The sequence below is a fragment of the Tinamus guttatus genome, unplaced genomic scaffold (genome assembly GCF_059628265.1).
Source record: "Tinamus guttatus ecotype Peru unplaced genomic scaffold, ASM5962826v1 Tinamus_guttatus_pri_ptg000033l, whole genome shotgun sequence".
Lineage (NCBI taxonomy): Eukaryota > Metazoa > Chordata > Aves > Tinamiformes > Tinamidae > Tinamus > Tinamus guttatus.
Genome location: NW_028288567.1, coordinates 1,252,060 through 1,275,834, shown reverse-complemented (window position 1 = coordinate 1,275,834; position 23,775 = coordinate 1,252,060). Strand labels below are relative to the sequence as shown.

The following is a 23,775-nucleotide window of genomic DNA, read 5'->3' as shown; positions in this document are numbered from 1 at the left end:
CCCAGCGTCACGGTGGGTAATGGGTGAACAGGCTGGCCCGGAGCAGGCCACGAGTAGAGAGCAGTCGTTTAGCTGACTTTAAATGCAATTAAGACAAATAAAATCTCTAGGTTTAGAATAAATCTCCAAGTCTGTGGGATTAGAGTTTCAAACGTTGACCTCCCACGCTGAAAGAATTACAGGTCTGTGGGTGTGTAATGCTACTTTTCCCTTGGGAAACAAGGGTTTAACTGAGGGAGTTATGTTCAGGAAGCAAAAGATTTATCTTTAAAAAGTCACATTTTAAAGAGAAGAAGATGGACAGGAACTTAAGGAAAAATTTCTTCACAGTGAGGGTGACAGAGCACTGGAACAGGCTGCCCAGAGAGGTTGTGGAGTCTCCTTCTCTGGAGATGTTCAAGACCTGCTTGGACGCAGTCCTGTGCCACGTGCTCTAGGTGACCCTGCGTGTGCAGGGGGGTTGGACTAGATGACCTCTAGAGGTCCCTTCCAACCTTAACGATTCTACGATTCTGTGATTCTATGATATGATCTGCAAGCCCAACTCACCCTGAGGTTCCCCAGTGCCTCCCCTCACCTCGTGAGCCCTCCTCGTGAGGGCTTGTCCATGGCTCACGGAGAGCAGCTCAAACCTCCGCTGCTCCCCCAGCCACTCAGGCTCTCCAGGCATTAAACACGTAGTCAGGAGGCTGCAGATGCAACATAGTCTGTCAAAGTGTGCAGGAGTGGGTAAATTGCTGCCGTTGCCCCCTGCTTTCCCCAGCACAGCTGGGCCCAAAGGCGTTGGGATGCAGGCTCTGAGGTCTTAGTGGTGATGGGGAGATTTCATACCCTGCATCCTTTCTCAGGCATTTTAAAGGAGCGTTTGTAAGAGGATGCAGGCATCCAGGAGGCTCGCGCTGCCTCCGAGAGGGAAGAGCTGCCACAACTTGCTATACGAGGCACTGCACAAACAGTGTGACCCAGTGGGCTTGTTTGAGATTTTTCTTGTCTCCAGAAGATCTCTCCACTGTCCCGTCCTCCAGGCTCAAAACCCCAAAGGCATCTCACAAGTATCTGTGGCTTCTTTCATCTCACTTATCTCTCCTGCAAGAGCTGTACCTGTTAAGGTTAGTATTTCTTGTGCAATACATCCCATAAAGTGATTTCATTGTTACACGCTTTGTGCAACAACAACTAGATTCTCTATATGCTTTGCATTTGTATTAAAAGAAAATACAGCATTATCCATTATATATAGAGAGAGTAGGATTCCATTTCAAGTCCCAAGCTCCACAGATTTCAGTAGACTCTAGAACAAGATTGAAAAGAGTACGGGCAATGTCTTGGTCCTGTTGAACGTAACGGCAAAATTCCTATTGAACTGAACCTACCCAAAACAAGCAATCCAAAGCCTACTATGGCTACTGAAAATCTGTCAGTTGTCCTCAGTTAGCATTGCATCAAACAGTGTAAGATGAAATATTGCATATTTGGGTAAGACAGAGGAAAAAAACTCTGCAAGTACAGTGTGAACCCATTTGTGTCTTTAAAACTAAAGGAATATTTGCCATATAAAGAAAAGCAATGCTTAGAAAATTATTAGCTGCTGTATAAAGGTGACATTGTGGACTGTGTCAGCAATTGAGACATAATCATTTTAAAAGCCAACAACCTTGATAGTGTCCTTTTGAGATTATTATTTGTTAATAGTGTACACTAGGAAAATTAGAATCAAGCAATCATAAAGAGTGCAATTAAGCACATAATCACAGATATTTTAGACATCTGTCTAGTTTTAGACTCCATAGCATTTTTTTGCATCTCACACCCTGAAGCCTAGTGTCTTCAATTAATTTATCATGACCATCTGTGTTGTAATTTTTGCTGCTCAGCTTCCCTCTCTACATCTGTTTTTTGGCTGCGTATTTCATCACACTTCATCATTTTCTCTGCTAGTGATAAAAATATGGAACTAATATTTGCTCAGTTAAGTTGCTGGTTAAGATAACCAGCAATTCAACAGAAAACTATAGCTCAGTTAAAGAACTCTTTATAATGATGAACAGAAAGGCAGAAAAGACGCAATAGTGTTAAAAAAAAAAAAAAAAAAGCCTATCAGATTTTCTGGCGCAGCTTAGCTCTGATGCACAGCGGTAAAAATATCACTGGTTCTGCCAGCTGCTGCAGTCCCTGCCCCAAGACGCGGCTTACGGGCTAGCTCAGAGAGAAGGGGATACGCCGCCATGGCTGGGAAGCTACTGCGCTCTGGATAACCTCCACGAGCACAAATGTTTGTGAGGGTCACGGCTACCTATACGCAGTACAGCAGGGTTGGAGGTGTCTGAAGCACAGGGGATCAGTGCACATCCAGCCTGCCTTTGCGGGCTGCGCTCTCGGTAGCAATACGCAGCTCCTGCTGCCAGCACTGGGCGGGCAGCAGATGCGGCAGAGGAAGGGTTGCATGTATTGACCTCCCAGGGACATGGAGCTTAGTGCTGGGTGCTCCTCACGGGTAATTCATGCCACCTCTCTACAGCGAAGCCAACACTGTCTAGTGCTTTGCCAGCATCCTCTGAAATGCCTGAGTTTTGGGACTCAGTGTCACCAAAACTCTCTGCCTGTGTGACGAATCTTTCTTCTGAAGCCACAGCTCTGCCTACACAAGTTCTTCCTGTTCCTGTAGCTAATATTCCTTTCCAGAGATCTCCTTCCATTCCTGGCACTTTAGAGTCATACAATTCTGCTTTCTGGGACTTCAGGATCTCTAGGTTTTGGTTAACCACAGCACCTATATCATTTTCTCCTCAAAGAGGGAAGGAGAGCAAAAGACTAGCACCAGCATTTGATCCAACACAACTCAGCAGCTGATATAAGGTGAGAGGAGAAGGCAGTTCACTTCAGAGCTGTCCTTGCAAGAACATTATAGAATGCTTATTGAAAGACAAGCATCCCTTGTGGAATATTAGGCTGTCTCCCCATCTAACAGGTTTTCCTAAGGTCTGAACACTCGTTCTTCATCCAGCTCCATCCTGGGGCACAACATCCAAGTATCTACCTCTTGTAGTGACCCAGAATACTGCAGAATATTTGCTGAGCTGATTTGTTTTAGCTTTCTGGATCAGTGGCTCCTGATGGGATGCCTCTTGGGTGCGACGACAGCCCACAGCAGCTCACATATCGATCCTAATCATTAAAGCATCGACAGACACATGCTGCACAGCCCCCCAGCTTGTGTGTCTCTGCATCTCATGGCAGCACCCAAAAATAGCATGTGTGGGGAAGAATAGGCAGCCCCACAGCGAGGGGGGAGAAATAGATTAAGCACAAGAGCCAAAGCAACATTGCCAGCTTTTCCCCAAGTGAGCCTCAGCTATGAAGAGGCTGAGGACTGCTGTTAAAGGCAGAATGAACTCTCTCTTTCCTCACAGTGTACTTCTGCGTGGGTGGGCTGACTGGATTTGAAGCTAACAGCAGGAAGAAGATCTTCCCAGTGAATGAAAAACTGAAGAAAAGCTGAAGAAAAACAAGCACTACAAAAAAAAAAAAAAAAAAAAAGACAAATAGCAATGAAAGTGGCACATTTCCAAGGTAGGTCATAAGCCTTTGAGAATGGCAGTGCTCCCTCTGTAAGCCCCATTACTCATTGACACACTTGGTGAATTAACCCAAAACAGCAGGCCCACCATAACCCTACCACAAAATACTTGCTTTCTGTCAGTGATTAACTGAGGTTATTTGTTTGCGGTTGGACCCATGCAGAAGATAACGGTTGGCTGATTACTACCAACTAAAGAAGTCCATCTTTAGCATCAGGGCCAGAGACCGATGAGTTTGATGTCGGAGCGTGAGGGTTATACCACGGGTGACCCAGTGAGGCAGGGCAGACTTGGATAAATGATGCAAAATAACAAGCCGGATGAGCAGTAATAAAACGAAGACTATGGTGAAACTTGCTTAAGACTGTCATTGCAGATCTGCGAAAAAAATACTGCTAAATAAAGCTTTACTCCATCTATGTCATCTATGTCAGAGTAGTGCTACTAAGCAACTGATGATGTGACTTTTATGAGTAAAGTCATTTCAGTACAAGAGTGTAAGAACCCTTGGATTCAACTGCTAAATTATGTATAGCGGAGATGACTGATTTTTCTGCTCTGAAGCATATATATTTCCAAAGAAATGCTTCCGAAGATGTTCCCCAGTCATTGGTTTTTGTGATTCATGGCAAGAATTTCCTAGGAATCTACTGTGCTGAAAATGTAAGAACTCATTTACCTGATACCTAAGCATTTCCAAGATTGAGGTTCTTCATCCACATTAGTCACGAGTTGATGACTTCTGAAATAGGTTTTAATGGACAAAAAATATAAAGTTCCTTAGCCATTTAAAATGACTTTTAATTAAAGCCTACGTTGAGCAGAGTATACACAGAAAGTTATACATTTCTGTAAAGGCGGGAGTCTGCTGGACAGGGATTGAAGGTTGAAGACAGATGTATAATTCTGCATAAATAATTAGAGCAGAAAATGCTTCTGAACTTTTGGTTAGTCCATTTATTTGATCTAATAATAAATAGTCATTAAAAAAAGCCCTCCTCATACATTTTAGTTTCAATGGAAGTGGCATCTTGTAGCATCTGTAATTGCTTAGCTGGTCCATTTGGAAATTTAGGCTCCTCCTTCCCTCCGTTTTGATTTATGCAAGTACAGCACAGACTTAAACGGACCGATTTCCCTCGGCCACCCCTTGGCTGTGTGTTTACTGCATAAATTCGACAACACCAGAGGTTTGGCCGGGATTTGGAAAAGCTTTTCAGGCTGGGCCCGACTTTGCACGTGTTTCGGGAGCGTCGCAGCGCTTTCCTCCACCGAGGCCGCGGCGCCGTGACCCCGGCACAGCTCAGTTCCCCTCGAGCTCGGCGGCGTTGGGTCCCCGGCCATGGGCAGGGCTCTGCTCGGCTCCCGCACCCCATGCGAGCGCGGCACGGAGCAGGATGGGCTTGTGCTCCGTGTGCCTCTCCACTTCCTCTCCAGGACGCAGCCCCATCAGTTTGAGGGTGGACAGAGGAGCCATTCGACTCCTCTTGACTGACCCCTCACTAGACGCTACCACTTAGTACGTCCCAAACCTACCCCCCTCCCGGTTCCCCTTGCCCAACGCGTTCCTGGGGCAGCCACGAGCTCCCCGACCGCGCAGCACGTTCCCTTCCAGCCCCGCTGCCCGCCCGCGCCAACACCTCGCCCTGCTTCGTCCCCCAAACCAATGAAACCTCTGTGCCTCGTGGCTAAATAAATAAATAATTGATTAAATCCACCCATTTACCCTCAAGACCGCGGGCACTCCGCGCCAGCGCTCATCCCCGCGCGTGACGGAGGTCAGTGCCGCGCTGGGGGGCTGCGAACACGCTCGGAGGGAGGGAACAGCGGGGACAGCGAGCGCGGGCGGCGCGGGGCGGCGAGCGCCGGCCGGGCCGGGCCGGGCCGGGAGGGTCCCGCTTCCCGCGGGCCCGCGCGGTCGCCGTGGCAACGGCGGCGGCGGAGCGCGGGGCGGTGGCTCCGCTAACTTGGCGGCGGGAGGCGGCGGCCGGGCCGGGAGCGGCGCCGCGGTAAGGAGGCGGGGGGTGGGGCGGCCGGGCACGGCACGGCAGGGCACGGCAGGGCAGGGCACGGCACGGCACGGCACGGCACGGCAGGGCAGCGCGGCGGGCTCGCCACCAACGGCCGCTAACGGCCGCCCGTGGCGGGTGGCGCGGGCGGGTGTAACGGCTCTGCAGAGCCGCGGTCGCGAGAGCCCGCGGAGTTCTCGGTTCTGCGCGGGGGTTAAACACACCCCGAAGCGCGGCCAGGTCCCGGGCGGCCCCTTCTCGGCCGGGGCTGCGGAGCGAGCCCGAGAGCCCGAAGGAAAGTGAGCGGCGAGCGCGGCAGTGACCCCTTTAAGTGCCGGTCGCCGGGGCTAATCCGTCTCCTGACGCGGGTTTAAGTTGGCTTGGAGAGCTCGGCGTGGAGCCGAGCGCTCTCCTGGGTGTCCTGGTCGCTTCCTGCAGTGTGGGTGTGCGGCCGCCGAGGCGGGCAGGGGTCCCGGCGGCGGCGAGATGGGCAAGGAGAAGGAAACGGGGAGGAAAGGGTGGTTTACGCAGCCTGTCCCCGCTCTGACACCTGCCCCGCTAAGCGTCTTGGAGCGCTGAAGTCCTGCGTTTCGTCCCGCTCTGAGCGGTACCGCTAAGGTCAGTCGGGTGGCTCTGGGTCTTGGCAGCGCGCGAGGGCTGGGCTGCACCGCTGCGTCCCTTGGTGCTGCTGCCGATCAGGGTCTGGCCGAGGGCAGCAACAGCCCCCGTGGCTCCCTGGCTGCTGCTGCTGCTGCTCGTGGACCAGGTGTCGCAGGCGGGAAGCGCGGGGTTTCCCACAGCTCGGCCTCCTGCTCCCTATGCTGAGCGTGATCTCTACGGGCGAAAACTTAAGCTTTCATACAGTAAGTCTAGCAGTCTTCTTAGGAGTCCTAATTTAAAACAATGTGGATTTTCAAACAACTTATGCCACAGGGACCAAACTTCAGCAGTGATCCTAGTGATGTCCAGTACGAGCAGAAGGCCCGTGTAGGTTAGTGGTGCTGCTGTGAGCTAAGACCAAGTAGGGCTTTGAGGCTCTCCAGTAAATACTCTTTTCGACAAATACCGTAGCCAAGATTCATCACTGAAGAGAAATACACAGGTATCAGTTAAAATAGATTCTCACCTTTTGTTTTAAAGACCTGCATCAGATGTTTATTGTTGCTTTATGGTAACAGTTTTTGGCTTGTGTAGCTTTAGTGGCAGGAAAACTCTGTGCCTCCTCTATTGCCTGAGGTCTCTCACTTACATGAGCAGGGAGGAATATTTTAGGTCCCTTTGTGCTGCTGGAAACTCGACTGCACCGTCTGCAGAGATCAGACCAGGCTACAGTGTTGGAAGTGCATTTGAGGTACCACCACAGCAAGGTCTGAGCCGTGTCTGAGCAAAACACCACAGCAGATCAGGGTGCGTTTAACTTCCTGGCTTTGGTAGGCTTAAGTAACAATCTAGTGTAACTCCTATACAATATTTTTATGGTTGGTATTAAACATTTATTGTTTAAAACATGAGTGGGAGTTTGGCAAAGAAATAGTCCTGGTGCTTGGCAGATGGAATTTACTTGCTCTGGTAAGTGGGCAAACTGTAAAATGCTACTATGCTCCTCCGTAAGCAGATTTGCAGAACACCCACCCTTTGCTACTGCAGCTACCATGAAGATTATCTTCTGTAGAGTCTCAGCCGTAACGGGGGCTCTAGGCCCTTGGGCTGCTCCTTCACTTTTCGTTCAAGATCTGTAGGCTGGGTTTTTGCCTAGAATTAATCAACATAGCTCATTTATTAATTTATTCAGTGAAAGGAATCTGCTTTATGTTAGTCCAGCTGCACAGAAGATCCTGAGGCTGTAGCTGTTTCTATCGCGTACCTTTTCTGCTTGTGTTGTTGTTTTCACTGGTCATTTAAAAATAGCTTTCCCACCTACAGCTGAGTCTGGGTCAGGCCAAGGACTTGTTTCTTCTGCCTTCTTGCAATCTAAGTACAGATGTGAAATGCACCGGAGGTACTTTTTTTTTTTCCCCCTGAAAGATTTATGCTCAAAGAGTGAATTAGAAAATACACAAATGTAGGGCAAGTCAGAGCAACATTTTACTCGTATTCTCAATTTTAAGGAGTTTCATTACAAAGAAATCTTCTTTTCAGAACTACTAACTGAAAGAAGAAAATGTGGCCTAACTGTATGCGGTGCTAGTTACAAAAGGCCACTCAGATGCTCCTTTGGTAGAGCTGGTATCCCTTTGATTTCTGTTTCATCTCACAGCACCTCCTGCAGCAAGACACGCTCTGGCTGCCCTTCTGTTACGCTACCTATGATGAGAGTAGAGAGTCTAGAGGAGAGGAAATCGTACGGCGTATGAACACCCGGCTGCCTGCGGGCTGTCGGCTCCCCTCCTTCACAGGCTCCGGGAGCAGCGGGAGCCGCGAGCCTGCGCAGGCAGCTCCAGCCCTGAGCGAGGGCCGGGGGTCAGCACCCCCTGGCTCGCGAGTGCCTCCCCTGAGCACAGCGCCCCTGCCCCTTGGGCACTGGCCTGGGCTCCCTCTGGCACCCTCTGACACGTGCAGCCATCACGACTTGACAGTCAGTAACGCTTCATCTGAAGCACCACCTTGATCCCCTGTGCTTCTGTTAATCAAAACTCCCTGCTACTTGAAACTGGGTCATATCCTTGGATATATGTTAACCGCTCTGAAGATTCTTTGTTCGCAAATAGCTTGTGTCCTTCAAAACAGTTCCTGTGCTCCTAAAGTGGAATGCATTCTCTGATGTGGTCTAAAAGCAGAACCCAGCCTCCCCAGGAACCCTTGCTATTCGCTATTCAGCAGTGGGGCTGAGGAGAGCTGCTGCATTACTATCAGGATATTTGCATGGCTTTTAAGTGTCTTGCCTGAAGAGCTCTATTGAATGCCTTTTGGCATTAATTGTCACCCAGGATAGGTGTGGGCTCTCAATCTGAGGTCAGAATTTCCCCTGAGATTACAATAGCCCAGCAAGCAGTCATAAATGCCGTAGCCTTCCACTTTGCTAAACAATAAAGGAGATTCCAGCTGGAGGCGAAGCGGTGTTCTTGGAGCCCTGGGAAAGCGAGGCTCTCCATGCAGTGGATAAGACTAACCAGCCTTGCAGAGAGGGGGTAGAGGAACAGGGAGCAAGGTCTTCATTACAGGCTTATGACGGGTTATATAAATAAAACTGGGAAGGTGCTGATAGCAGTTTCTTATTTAGAACTGTGCTTCGATTCTTTGTTTGAAACAAAATAAAAATACCTTTGTTACAAGAAAACCAGAATTTGGGATTCCTCTGTGGCGCTGTCACTGCTTACTTAGGTTTAGGCAGCAGCACAGCCCTGACAACACACATCATGCACGGGATGCATCAGTTATCACATACAGACTTCTGAGATGGGTGTAGCCAAGCTGGCTTCAGTCTACCTTTGAGGTGCAGTGCAGAGAGATGATTAGATACTCTTTGCTGTCCAGAGGACGCTGGGTTTCTGACTCTTTGAATGATGCAATCCAAACTTCACCAAAAAGGAAAATAAAAACTAATTCAGTATTTTCATATGACCCCCAGTGTCACATCTTCTCTTCTTCTTGTGTCCCCTTTAAAAAGTGGCTGAGATTACCAGCACAATCTGGGGATGAAGCTTGTTCTGCTTCTTTTAGAAACTGTCTTCCTTGCTTGTTACTCTCTGATCTGGCATATGTGGGAAAAGGTTGAGCGGGTCTCCTGCATGAACAAATTCTGTCTCTCTGCTCTCTGCTGCTAGTAGCAAGAAACCACCACCCACGGGATGGGAGAGAAGGTATTTCCGAGCTCCCAGTTTGTCACCATGCTTTGCCTGTCTGACAGTGGATTTCCTGGGGCTCTATCTATAGCCCACTGAAATGAGTGACAATGTTTCCATTGACGTCACTGGACTTTTTGGATTAGACTCCTGCTTGTCCAAGCCCTCAATACTTTTCTCCCTCCACTCTGGCACAGCTGATGTGCCCCCAGGACTACTGTAAATCAGTAATGATTATCAGTAGCACTTAACAGGCTACTAAGAGAAATGCAAGTCACAGGAAACCTGACAAACTGAGAACATAGACTTATAGAGGGTCAAGCTGTATTCTCGCTTTTTGTACATCCCGCTCTGTGCCTCCTTCCAGTACTGGAAGCCTTTGGAAGCTGGAAGCTGTGAGAAGAATCAATGGAAAGATAATTCTTCATTCTCAGAAATTCAGTTTCTACAGGGGAAGCTGGTGCTGCTGATTCACTCATGGCTTATGAGAAAGCCGCCCTGATATAACAAGTCTTGGCAAACAGTGATCCTGCCCGCAAGAGTCTCCAGGAGATTGATGTCTGTCCAGTTACATGAACAGCCTTCAGTTGGCCAAACAATAGGCAAAGAGTACGTTACAGAAAATATTCCCTTTGGTCGTAAAAGAGCTAGGAAAGGCTGCAATCTTGTTTTGGGAAGGGGAGAAACCGAGACCTTGATACTGCTGTTGACTCCTTTGTGCAGCTTCTGGAGCAAGAAGTGGAAAACACGGGGAAATACAGGCAAAGCTGAAGGTGAGAGGTGGAAGTGGGGTAGAGGTACAGAGCATGTGGTGAGAAAAGAACGGAGCAAAGCTCTAGAGGAAGCGAGAGGGAGAGAAATGCAGGACGTGCTGGCAATGCTGAGAAATAAGGTTTGGAATGAGCAAAAAGTTTCTTTATAACTACAGCTAAAAGAAAACTTTCATTTGAGAAAGTCTCAAAGGTACTTACTAACAATCGCTAAAAAATGAAGGAAATCCCCAAGGCTGTGTGTGAGAGAAGCCAGAATTCCAGACTTCAATGTAGCTACAGCAAAAGCCTGCCTAAACCCTTGGGAGGTGGTTGTCACCTTGCAGTCAACAGCGCGAAGGGAAGGTTTCACACAGAGAATGACATGGAAATCTTGAAACTCGAAATGCTTCTGGATGGAGCTTCAATAAATGACCCTGAAATTTTGCTTGAATAACCCCTAACCAGCTCATCAAATGGATTAAAGCCAGCTACCAGGAAAACCTGGGATCAGAAAACTGATCAGAAAGGATCAGAAAACTGCCAACTATACAGCACAAGTATCAGATGAGGCAGTCTCTTTCTTTCTTTTTATAATTTCACCATGAATGCTTGCAAAGTGTACTTTTGTTCTTCTCCTCAGTGAGAAGGTAATTCCAAGCCCTTTTCCTCCCCTTAGGTGGCCACATCTTGCTGATAGTCCGTTGCCTCTTCCCTAACAGGAGAGCCATTCGGAGGCAATGCAGAATTAGCCTGCCTGTGAGCTCTAAATTGAAAACAGCAGCTACAATTAGTGGAGGCCACAGTACCTCCAGCAGGCTGCAGGGCCCCGCGTTGGGCAGTGGTGGCTTTCAGTCCTGCCAAATGGAGATGGCTGGCTTCCAGCTCTTGGGAAGAGGAGATGATGGATGAGGGATGGGGAAGGAAACAATCTCATACAAACAAGGCTCCCTCAGGGGCAGCCAGCACAAGCTGCCACTGTGCATAAAACGCTGGGATAAGATTTTCCTTCATTTGAGAATGGGCCATTTCAGTGGCAGGTGAGATGATTTCCTTGCTTCGTGCATCTTCCATTTGGAAGTGGATGTTAACATAGGAGATGAAAGTGCAAGGCTTATTCAGGGTCGGGGTATCTGTGTTCCCTTTGCAAAAGTAAGTGTGCCAGTGTTTTATGAAAGCTCCTTGTTAGTGCCAGGCTTGGGCTCAGCAGGCCTTGCAGTGAATATATCTGCAATATTTTTGTGACTGCTTGTCCTCTGCAGGACTGCCTTGACATCCAACGTAATTGCTAGGCAGGAGGGTCCTCCCTACACAGAAGAGCTTGCTTGGAGGTGAGACTGTGTGATGAAATAAAAAGGCAGTAAGAAAAGCCCAGGACCACGTGAGAGCCAGAGCGGATCAAGTCAGAGCCCATGCCTCCTCCTTGCTCTGTTTCCTAGTTCTGACTACTAAATTACCCCCTTGTCCATCTCCCAGTGAAATAGCTGGTGAGCTAGGAAGAGTTGGGAGGAGGCAGAAGTGTCAGGTTCATAGCTGGGCTTCTCTATACTGACTTGCCCCTGGCTAACGCCACTGAGGTTAAATCAGTGTGAGACCAGGTCCCAGACAGAATAAAAGTGGAGTAAGCTAACCACAAGCTGGTAAAATACCACAAGCAAGAGGGCATGCTCGGCCTCATCAGGTGAAGGTATAGATGAAAATAGCAATGATAATGCAATTGCTATGAAGAAGGAGGTCTTCGGTTTTTAGGATCTTCATCCCTGAAAACCTGTGCTGCTGAGCAGAGGCTGGCACGTAACAAGATCCTGTACACTTGAGGGTTGCAGCAATCCCAGCCCGCGTTCGCTCACATGTCCTGGGCAAGCAAGCGAGCAGTCAGAGCGCTGTGATGGTGTGAGAGCAGGAGCTGGCTGCTGGCCGGGGCCTCCCAGGGATGAAAGCAATGAAAGGACCTGCTGCTGCTCCTCCTGCACATGTGAGATAGGAGCAGAATGACCTCCAGCAGCTGCTGGCTATGGCTGGTATTGTAAAAGCAATCATAGCTGGTACTCAAGGCCAAAACCCAGTTGCTACAGGGATGCCTCAGGTGTGAACACTATAAACTAGCACAGGCATTACTGTTCACTTTTAGATGAACAACAGATCTGGGGGACATGGCGGGAAAATGTTGTCTGAGCTGTGCTGATTGTGGCAATATTGTTCTTTTTTTCTCTCCCCAACCCCAAATCCCGCTCCCGCTGAAGAACGCAGGGCACTATGTCACTGGCATCCTGGTTCAGGTGGAATGAGCCCCCAAACCGCATTTCCCAGAGGAACCCCTCAGAGATGGTGGCTGAGACGCTAATGATGGAGCTGAGTTGGCAGATGAAGCAGGCTGAGAAGCAGCAGCGAGAGCGGGAGAACGAGTATCGCAAGATCAAGACTGGGGTGGACTACGGCTGGCTGGTCAGCTACCCAAAGCAGAGCTACGATATCAGCCCGGGAGAACGGCTGCAGCTGGAGGATATGTGCAGCAAAATCCACCCATCCTACTGCGGGCCTGTGATACTAAGGTACAGTCAAAGATCTGGTGATACACGCTCTTCCTTTCCCTCGCTCCCCTTGTGGTGTGCAAGGAAGGACTGTGAGTTTCTCAGAACACAGAACTGAGACGTGGCATGAATCACATTGTGACAACACCTTTCTGGAAGAGAGATCTAAGGTTTCACATGGTATCACTTCTGCTTTATGTTTCTGACCAGCCTGAGAAACTTCATTTTTGCTGATGGAAAGAGTTACCGATTAAGTATCGTGAAGGCTGTTGCTTCAGTCTTAGAATAGCTCAGGTTGAAAGGGGCATCCGGAGGCATTTGGCTCAACAACATCCCACTCAGAGCAGGACTAACTCTGAAGGTAGATCAGGTTGCTCAGGGCCTTGTCCTGTCCAGTGTGGCATGTCTCCAAAGTGGAGACTCCACAGCCTCTGGACAATTAGTGTTTGTCTGCCCTAACTAGGCTCTTCTGTTGTTCCAAGGTCTGCACGGGCATGTGTTCCCCCCACACTCTCCAGCGGAACCAAAAGATGCTTTTCAGGCTGGAGGGTGCTGGTGGGGTCTGCAGAGACACTTCTGCCTTTTGCAGTGTAGGTGTTGACACAGCTTCATGGCCTTGCTGTTGAGCCCCTGCCAAGTGCTAGATATGGGATTGCTGCTTGCTGTCTGAGTAACCTTTAGTGACAGGGACCAGAAATAGATCTGAGCCTGCAGTAAGGCATGCAAACTGCCTAGGAGAAAGGAGTCTGTTCTCATTTATTTATTTTTAAACCAAGCATGTTTCTCCTCTCACTAAGTCCAGCGCAGACAAGGAGTAATGACTCTTAAATCACCTTAGCCACAATGCTGTAGTGAAATGGGCCTTTATTATCCGCTTCCCCTTTTCAGCATGTCCTGTGGTTGAAACTATTAAAGAGGCACTTCTGGCAGGCCACACATGCAGCAGTGCTCAGCACCCTGCAGATCTTCGTGACACTCTGCTGGCACCTGGCTTGCCTTGAGCAAAGGTGCCTACAGCTTCTGCAGCGCAGCTGGAGGGGTGCTGGGGACACTTGTTCCTCTGCCCTATGGCGTGGCCTGGCAGGAATGCCCAAGCCTCCATCTTGTCAAGGGCTGGACCTTGGAAACAAGTAGGCACCAGGATTTGCCTCTTGCAAAGGGTGGTAGAATCGGAGATTTGGGATCACTCAGTGGCCAAATTCTCCCCTGTGAAATTTTGCTGGGAATAGCACTTGCCATATGTTTGCTTACATAGCTCTGAGTCCTGCTGTAAACAACCACTTGGGGTTCAGCGTTATTTTCACCCTCCTCAGAGGCGCTGAGCACTGCCTGTCTGGCAGGCCAGGATTTCCATGAGAGCTGGTTTCTGTCACTGGGGACAGGAGGCTCAAAGTTCATCTGCTTCAGGTTTTTCAACAACTTCTAGCTGCTCAGTGTTGTAGATTATAGTATCTTCTTGCCTAGCCTCCAATCTACTGTGACTTGTGACTTAGAGAAGTGGTACCTCTGTGTATAATTGTATACAATAATATAACCATTAGCTTTGTTTGTTTCTTGAACACATGTAAACTTTCAACATTTGTGGCCTCCTCTGGCAGAGTTCCACAGCTGAACTATAGTTTTGCTACAGCAAACTGTCTTCTATTTTGTTAGTCATAAACGTCTGCAAGTGTTATTTAATAACCACTTTTTCCTCTGTTGGAAGAAAGTGAACAGTTGAACCCTCCTGTCCTTCCCTGCCTTTTAATTGAGAAGTCTGTGGTTCAAAAATCTTCAATTTCTAATCTGCAAACAATGAAAAAGCTTGGGACCTGCCAGGCTGGGAGCTGAGCAAGTGCTGAATAAGGAAGGAGCATGTAGTCTAACTGAAAGACAGTCAAAAGTGGTATTAATTTCCATTTCAAAATGAGATAATGCAGAAATTTTAATAGCTTGCCCAAAATTGTACAAGGTGAATATGATAGTTATGAATTCAATTAAAATCTTCAGACTTATAATCAAGTATTTAATCACAAGACCACTATTTCTGTTGTTCCCTCCTGAATACTCTGTGACTTTCTAGTATCTAGCGACTTTTAGTAAAATCTTCCACAAAGAAAAAAAGAAAAAAAAGGTTGCATTTGGAATTTCCAAACATGAGACTGTGCTTAGGAGAAGGCCTTGCTTCTCTCTCTGACATCAGGCTTGATTCTTTCTCTTCACTCTTTGCCATTTGAAGAGCTGATGTCCTTTTCGATCTACTCAGCAAACATAGTACTTAGATGCCTCAAGTAGTGTGCGTCTTGGAAGATGGCAGAGTTTGTTCTGTTCGTGTCATGCAGAGGCTGCTTTTAAGTGAGATTCTCAGCAACAGGCCAAAGCCAGAACAAAACATTTTTGTATGAGTTGTCAAGATGTCACTTTTGTCTCCAAAAGACTTAACGATTATCAAAGTTGTCCTTTTGTGTGGCTGCAGTCACATCTACTGATAGGCTGTGCTTCTATATGTTTCTTTGGATGTGGAGAAGGACGGAGAGAAGTATTTTCCGAAAGTGAGGTTTTTTCAGTTTGCCTGTTTTGTAGAAGTTTTATTTTGGGTCAGTAGAAACTTTTTTTAGTATCTTGAAATTCTAGAAGGATTCAAATACATTTCAAATACCAGCACTTCTCCATCAAATATCCAGAAAGTCTGATTCACTTCATACATATAAAGCAATCCTATTCAGGTGCATCTTAGCTGTACTCAGAAGTTATTGGGTTGGAGACTTGCTGCTTATATTTAAAATTAAATCCTTGAGCCATTTGAAGGGATGGACAATAATTTTTGTAAGGCCCATAGTACCTAAGTGCCAGTTAAACTGAATGAGTAGACTACGAGTCTGCAAATACAAATGCTAGATTTTGCCATCTTGACTCTGAGACCTAGTTCTGTTCAGCCCTTGTTGGTTCCTTCTGGCTTCAGCGAAAGTAAAACTGTTGGCTTCTGTCGTTCTCTCCGCAGCAAAAAACAAATAAAAAGGCCCAATACGGAAAAGCAAACCCACACATTGGTGATCTGCAGTGTATTACCACCACAGGCTAGGAACTGTAATTTTGCAAGGATTATGTATAGGGGAAGTGGGTTTCATAATATGCCTGACTATAAAACAAATGACTAAAATCAGAGAGAGATTTTGTTTATCATTTTGAGCTTGAGCTGAGGCATTTTGAGTGCTGTGGTTAGTGTGAATACCACAGTCCTTTGGGAGTCAAGTAGCCTTCTCTAGCAAAGCTGTTCATAGCTGTACAGTAAACCAGAAATATTCCTCAAAATATAGACTCAGGAGTCAGCAGCTCATTACTAGCACTAAACTTCCCACGTTTTTCTTTGAATGACTAAACCTACTTAGAGCTCCCGGTTCAGACAGGCGTTCAAGAATGTGCTTTACTATAAGAACATTGTTTAAGTGCACTGACTTCTACTTGATTTAGCAGGTCTTTTAAAGTTCAAGCCATACTGAGGAAGCCTACTGCACTGGGGGCCTAAAGAACAAGGTAGGCAGGTGACAGTGCTTAAAAATGTGCCCATGTGTGCCAAGCACAGACAGAGTCTTAAAATCTAATGGCTTTGAAACGGGAAATTGAGGGGTCACAATATAAAGCACAAGCTTGTTCAAACTATGATAAAATCGCAGCCTGAATGAGGGCACAGCTCATCGCTGTGTGTGCATGTACAGACCCAGCAGGCTGCTGTGCTGGCTCAAGGTTTGTTGACAGTCACGTCTGAGACATTAAACTTATATGGGTTAGTCACTAGTAGTATCATCACCTGCTTCGCAAATAAAACAGATAAACTTTTCTGATGAGTAAGGAAACCCTACTAGGAGATTTTCAGATAACTTCAAATCAGACAGTGGCACAAACTTATTTCACACATTAACCTAGTAACTATTTCATGCATCAGCTTATGCTAGAAGATAGGTGAGATGATTGTGCAGTTCTGCATGCTTGATTCCTGAGCAGCACTGTGTGGTGTTTGGTTCCTAGCATGGCATGCAGCTACAAAGCCACGTTCTTTGATTCCAGTGGCTTTACTGAGTTTATATGTTGTGCACATAGAGCCGACCAGGGGATCAGCCAGTGCATCAGCTGGCTGTCACTGAGAGCTGAGGAGAGCCGTTTCAGGTGCGTGCATGTCCTCCCTTCTCCCTCCTCCCTTCTGCCACCTCCTCCCTTCTGCCACATGGCCTGGGGTGGCCTCAGCCCCTGCAAACCTGTCTGCTCTTCCTACTGGGAATCACGTGGTGCATGCACACCTCGAACTGTACATGTGGCTGGTCCCCTGCGGAAACCCGCTCGAACTGGAGATCATAGAATCATGGAATGCTTAAGGTTGGAAGGGACCTCTAGAGATCATCTAGTCCAACCCCCCTGCATACGCAGGGACACCTAGAGCACGTGGCACAGGACTGCGTCCAAGCGGGTTTTGAAGATCTCCAGAGAAGGAGACTCCACAACCTCTCTGGGCAGCCTGTTCCAGGGCTCTGTCACCCTCACTGTTAAGAAATTTTTCCTTAAGTTCAGGTGAAACTTTTGGTGCTTCAGTTTGTGGCCATTACCTCTAGTTCTGTCGGTGGCCACCAGTGAAAAGAGGCCAGCACCATCCTCCTCACTGCCTCCCCTGAGGTACTTATAGACACTGAGCAGATCCCCTCTCAGCCTTCTCTTCTCCAAGCTGAACAGGCCCAGCTCCCTCAGTCTCTCCTCATAGGGCAGATGTTCCAGGCCCCTGATCATCCTTGTGGCCCTGCGCTGGACTCTCTCCAGCAGCTCCACATCCCTCTTGTACTGTGGAGCCCAGAACTGGACACAATGCTCCAGATGTGGCCTCACCAGGGCTGAGTAGAGGGGCAGGATCACCTCCCTCGACCTGCTGGAGATGCTCTTCTTAATGCACCCCAGGATCCCCCTGGTCTTCTTGGCCACGAGGGCACACTGCTGCCTCATGGTCAACTTATCATCCACCATGACACCCAAGTCCCTCTGTAGAGCTGCTCTCCAGAAGGTCGGTCCCCAGCCTGTACTGGTGTCTGGGGTTGTTCCTCCCCAGGTGCAGAACCTTGCACTTGGCCTTGTTGAATTTCATGAGGTTTTTCACCGCTCAGTTGTCCAGTCTGTCCAGGTCCCTCTGGATGGCAGCGCAGCCCTCTGGGGTATCAGCTACTCCTCCCAGTTTGGTATCATCAGCAAACTTGCTGAGGGAGCACTCTGTGCCTTCATCCAGGTCATTGATGAATAAATTGAACAGGACTGGACTGAGGACTGACCCCTGGGGGACCCCACTAGCTACAGGCCTCCAACTAGACTCTGCACCGCTGATCACCACTCTCTGGGCTCTGCCATCCAGCCAGTTCCTAATCCATCTCACTGTCCACTCATCTATCCCACACTTCCGGAGCTTGCCCAGGAGGATGTTGTGAGGGACGGTGTCAAAAGCCTTGGTGAAGTCGAGATAGACGACATCCACCGCTCTCCCCTCATCTATCGAGCTGGTCATTTCATCATAGAAGGCTATCAGGTTAGTCAGGCAAGATTTCCCCTTGGTGAATCCATGCTGACTACTCTTGAGCACCTTCTTGTCCTCCATATGCCCGGAGACAACAGCCAGTATGAGCCATTCCATCACTTTTCCGGGGACGGAGGTGAGGCTCACTGGCCTGTAGTTGCCTGGGTCCTCTTTCTTGCCTTTTTTGAAGACTGATGTGACACTGGCCTTCTTCCAGTCTTCCAGCACCATCCCCGTTCTCCAGGATCTTTCCAAGATGATGGAGAGCGGCTTAGCTATGACCTCTGCCAGCTCCCAGAGCACTCTGGGGTGCATCCCATCAGGGCCCATGGATTTGTGGGTATCGAGTTTCCTTAGGTGCTCTCTGACCCAATCTTCCTCTACCCAGGGCGAGTATTCCTCTCTCCAGGCTTAAGTGAGTGGGCATTAAAGGGGAGAAGTTAGTGCAGGCTGCAGAGGTGCCCTCTCCCTTTGCCCTCTGCAAGCCAGTGGCTTTCTTTAGGTGGTGGGCAGGCCGCCTCTTGGATTGCTTTCAGGTTGCTTGTCAGAGCTGCTCCAATCCGTATAAGGTAGCTCTCGTGTTGGTCCTGAAAGTCAGAAGTAAATCTGCTCATCTGCAATGGCCGCGTTCACCACACGATTCTTGCTGCTGTAGCTAAGTAGAGCGCAGACAGATGGCTGTGAAGGTGGAACGTATCCTGATTTTAGAAAACTATTTCTTTCCGATGGAGTGGTTAGGAGTGTTCTTGGCAACACAGAGCATCTGCTTTAGAGTCCTGTGCTTACAGCTATTTTCTATCTTGTTCCCAGAGTCGGTCCCAAGTTTAGCAATAGCCCAAAGCTGATCTGGCGACACCAGCAGTGTGACACAGAGCCTCCAAACTGGAGGTGCTGACATGGGCTTTTGGGTGCACAGTTGCCAATACTAAGGAGGGTGTACTCTTAGATAGACAGATATATAATGACAGCCTCTCTCTTTACTGAACGGAGATACAGAAATTGAGTCATCAAATTAACCTCTGCAATAAAAGTTACTTTCAAGACACTTTCCCCAGTATAATAATAATGTGAAAAAGACTTGGGTTGTGATGGACTCATCTGTCTTACGCTTCTGATTAGGATAAGGGGAAAAGTAGATCTACTGTGAGGACTGGATTCTCGGCTCTTCTGTAATGCGGCTGAAGTGCCCCTCCAGAAGCAGGAAGGATGTGTGCAACACACCGCAGATCTCTTACTGCTGTATGTGCTAACCCCCAGCAAGACCTGCTCCCTGCTTGTCCCAGTCCTGCGCGTGCACATGGCCATTGGTGTGTCACTACCTATTTGCCAGTCTGAAATGCACTTTTTGCATCTGAATATTCAAAATACAGAAGTTTTTTTCTTTGTTTTGCTTTCTTTTGTGTTTGAGGGGGTAGGATTAGTAATTGATGATAAACAATTTAAATGGGTGGGGAAAATCTGAGGTGACTTTGGCAGAGGTTTCAGTCAAGCTTGTCTGGCTTGGCCCTGAAAGAGGCTGTGCTCTCAGGATCATGCAGTTTCTCCACAGCTGTACACATAGCTTCCAATACTTGCTATAAGAGAAGCACATATGTCGTGGAGTTAGTATATAGATCCAACCCCAGGCTTCCACAGGACGAGTTAAGTGGCATAAATGCACAGAGTAACTTTTTGCTGTCCCTTTGGTCTTCTTTCTATCCCTATGGTCTGGGATAGCCTTTTTGTACAGCATTAACCTAGGATTGAACAACAAATCAAGCAGCAGAATTTCCATTCTGTTAGCTTCTGACCTGTTAGCCTTGTTCAGATATTAAATATTCGATGTTCAAATACTAATAGACTTGTTCAAATACAAAACTCATTCAGTTTTGTTAGAGAAAAATATGGAAATGCTTTCAGGCCTTATAGATTTTAGTGGAGTAGCAGTTTAGATCTGGGTCTGCTTGTAGATATAATTCTAATGCTAAGAACAGAATAACGATCAGAAGAGTAGCCATTTTACCATGTGTCACGAAAGCATTATCTTACTGAAGAACTAGAACATCCAGGCGGCCCGTGTGCACCTTGGAGCTGGATCCTACGCTCTCTGGGAGCAAGTAGGAAAAGTAGGAACAAAGGCTGGGGACTAGATCACCCAACAAGGTATCAGAAACAGCATATCCTCCTCTTGGGCCCAGCTCATGCCTTCATGAAAATAATTACCCTTCTTGGCATCTCAGCTTGCTCACCTACAAAAGAAATGGTGATAATTCTTTGGTTCCCTAGTTTAATCATTTTCCTGGTATTAGGCTAGCTTAATCGGTGGCAATAAATCATTTTGCCCTGTGGCCACTGCACAATGCTATAGGGAAAGAATATCGGGGAGTTTCCTTGGTTTATCCTCAGTTTCTGCCAAGCAGCAGTTCAGGAATTGCTTAATTCAGAATTTGCATTGGGACAATTATGTTTAATCAGCAGAGATGGGCACATTTTCTGAAAACTTGCCTAATCAGGCCATTTCTTAAGCTACTGATAGCAGTCAGTTCTGATCTAATTAGCATTGTATGAAAACAGCACTTCCTTCTGCTCCCAACCTGCCACCTTCTCGCTTTGTTTGCTGCTATTATTTCTTGTGCTTATGGAAAAGGGTGATTCGCTGTTTCCTTCCATTCTCTGGTTTTCTTCTAATTTTGAGAGACCTTGAGCATGTTTTCATGGCTCTTCCATGTGGTTGTTGTTGTTTCCCCTTCAGTCCAGGGAGGCCCATTCTGCACGGGAGCACAAGTTCCAAGCTTAATACTGTGACTTGGCAGCAATCCTTAATTTGATGTTTTTAATCAAAGCTGTGCCTTGCCTGTGCTTTCAGGTTCCGACAACTCATTGCTGAGTATGAACCAGAAGTGCAGGAAATATCACGGCTCTTCCGCTCCGTCCTGCAGGAAGCCGCTGAGAAGATCAAAGAGGAGGAAGAGGCCAAGAAGCTCGCCAGGCAGTGGAACACAAAGAACAAAACCAGCCTCTCCTTAACATCGTTTAAATCCCGCTCCAGGATTTCCCCGTTCATCAGTGACATCAAGACCATCTCTGAGGACGTGGAACGAGGCACTCAGCCTACAAGGAGGGTTTGGAGCATGCCAGAATTTCGGAACACAAAGGATTACTGACTCTGTACAGAACAAGGTTTTTAGAGAGTGATCTTTTAAACTCCCCATTAACCCTTTTTTATCTTTGCCATTTCTTCTTTGTTCCAGCTCTCTCTTCCCGTCTGCCTCTCGTGGAAGCTGTGTCCATAGTAACTGCTGCTAACGCACGCGGTCTGTGACACAATTTATTACCAAATATGTTAGCCCTTCCTTTCATTGCGTAGGTCTCAGTAACCCTAAGGACAGGGGTCACTATCTCATTTTTATTACCGCTTTCTTGTGGAAGATGAATTAGTTTTGTGAATTGGTTTTGTGATGTGTCTCTCCTCCCCACCGCCTGGATGTAGTTACCATAAAGGCTTCTGGCCAAAGCTAGTGAGAGCTGTTGGTTACAGCGCTCTTGCTGAAAGCGAGGAGGCTGCTTGAGTGAGCAGGGCTTGCAGGATCAGGCCTCTGAGTTTAAACTGAACTTTCCTGACTACTGAACCTTCCTTAGTGCTACAGGAGCCTTTTCACATGCAAATACAGCACTGCTTTTGATCAGATTTTTTTTTTTTTGCTGATAATTATTTAGCAATCAAACCCAAGTGGAAACAGACCCAAGGTTTTTGAGATGGAGAAGCACCTTTGCTCCACAACAACCAGTTTGTGCATGCTCAGGTTTCTTGGGTATGTTCTTTCATCACCCCTGAACCTAACACGTGCAGAGCAGATAGATAGAAATTTAACAACCTGCTGCACAGACACCCCAGCACCTCCATCAGCGCTGTGTCAAGCCCACTGCTCCATCCTTGCTGTTCTATGTTGTTAAGTGCTCCACCCCGTGTCCCACTAATAACCCAGGGCTCCAAATTAATACTTATCACTGAACTTGGAAGGGTAGTGGAGTATCACTCCAGAGAGGAGGAGGGTGAAGGGAATTGGCCCCACCTACAAGGCTCTTTGTACGGGCCCAAGAGTTGGAGTCACTTTGACAAGCTGCTGCTCTGAGCAATCCAAAGGCTCTGGGGGATGAAGGGCTCTTCCCTAATCCTTCCCCGACAAGTGCTCAGCAGGGAGGTTTCTGGGCAGCAGCGGCCTGTGGCCTGTGAGCTGCCCCTAAGGAGAACCTAACTCTGCAACCTCAGGGAGAACTCTCACCAGCAGAGGAAAGGGAAGAGCACTCTGAGAATGGTGGTTCCTGGAGAGAAGCTGAGCGCTAGGAGGCTCCATGGGAGCACCAGGACGTGGGGAAGGCAGATCTGCCTGCAGGCTTGGCTTCTGGAGAGGCATCCCAGTGGGATGTAGCCTTGGAGAGGCATCCCAGTGGGATGTAGCCTTCTGGAGCACCTCCTAGTTCTGTTGTTCTTTTGCCTGGTTCTGACTCCTTTCCCTGGGGATCGCTGCAGCAGCATGTGGGCACTACAGCCAAGTACTACCCTTTGAGGCTGTGCCAACGCTGGGATGAATTCCAGCATTTGAAATCTATCCTAGACTACAAATCTACACATTCTTCCAGTGATGAGGGAGACCTGCATAAGATAAAAACCAACATCAACTCCTCAACAGCTCTCTAAGACTGTGGGTTTGGGACTCTTTCTATTCTGGCAGATCTTCATGAAAAACCTCAGGGCTTCCAGCACCCACTTTGAGCTGGGCAACTTCCATTCCAGGTCAATGAGAGAGAGGTTAAGGCCTTCCAACAATCAGCTTGGAGTTTTTCAGTTGTGTGTCCTTGTGCTGTAATATGTGACTGGGTAGATGAGGTAAAAACAAAAGCTTGTCATATTTAGCATAGTCTTAGTTAGCTAGAAGCTGTGTAATATTTAAGCAAGGGATCACCACAATTTGGAAAAAAAAATCTTGTTTTTTACAAGTTAAGCATCTTTGTATTTATTTGCAAGACACTGTATGGTCCTGAAGGTCCAGAGGGGGTCCTGACTTTCACCCTAGGGCTTATTTTATTTGCATTTGTGTCTGTTTTGACACCTTCAGTATTGAGTGTATTGATGCAATATGTAATGGACAGCTAGGAGCGGAGGGTCATTCAGACACAGTGCTGTAAAGCTCTTGGTTACTGTGCAGCTTCTGTAACGTGCTCACTCTTTCCCGAGCAGAACTGGGAGCAATTAACTTTCCTACCCCAGTGTACAAGGGAATCACCTCAAGTGTGACTATCAGAGCAACCTACAGCCATAGTTTGCACCTCATTAACAACGGGTAGACACTGTTCTTGTTTTATAGTCATCCAGAGGAGACAAATCTGGCCTTTGGGCAAAGCCAGCATGTTCAGAAATCAGGCTGGATCATTCATGCCTCAACTAACCTATCACTTCTACTGCCACACTACAGCTCAAGCAGCATCGCACTCTCACCGTACCTCTTCTGCAGGTTGCACTTGGCTTGCAGTAGGACGTGACTGTAAGAGATACTCAGGTATAGGGAATATAGGCTTGTTGCATGCTATCCAGTGCTGCTTCTACCCTCCCAGAGCGCTGTGT

At 47.8% G+C, this 23,775-nt stretch overlaps 1 protein-coding gene across 1 annotated transcript; it reads left to right on the top strand.

Moving 5' to 3' along the window:
- The first annotated feature begins 12,359 nt into the window (after nucleotides 1–12,359).
- RD3 (RD3 regulator of GUCY2D) lies at nucleotides 12,360–21,907 on the top strand. Its single transcript, XM_010215644.2, has 2 exons — nucleotides 12,360–12,670; nucleotides 21,019–21,907. The coding sequence occupies exons 1-2, from the start codon at nucleotides 12,375–12,377 to the stop codon at nucleotides 21,314–21,316; spliced, it is 594 nt and encodes a 197-aa protein (XP_010213946.1). The 5' UTR covers nucleotides 12,360–12,374; the 3' UTR covers nucleotides 21,317–21,907.
- Nucleotides 21,908–23,775: the final 1,868 nt, after the last annotated feature.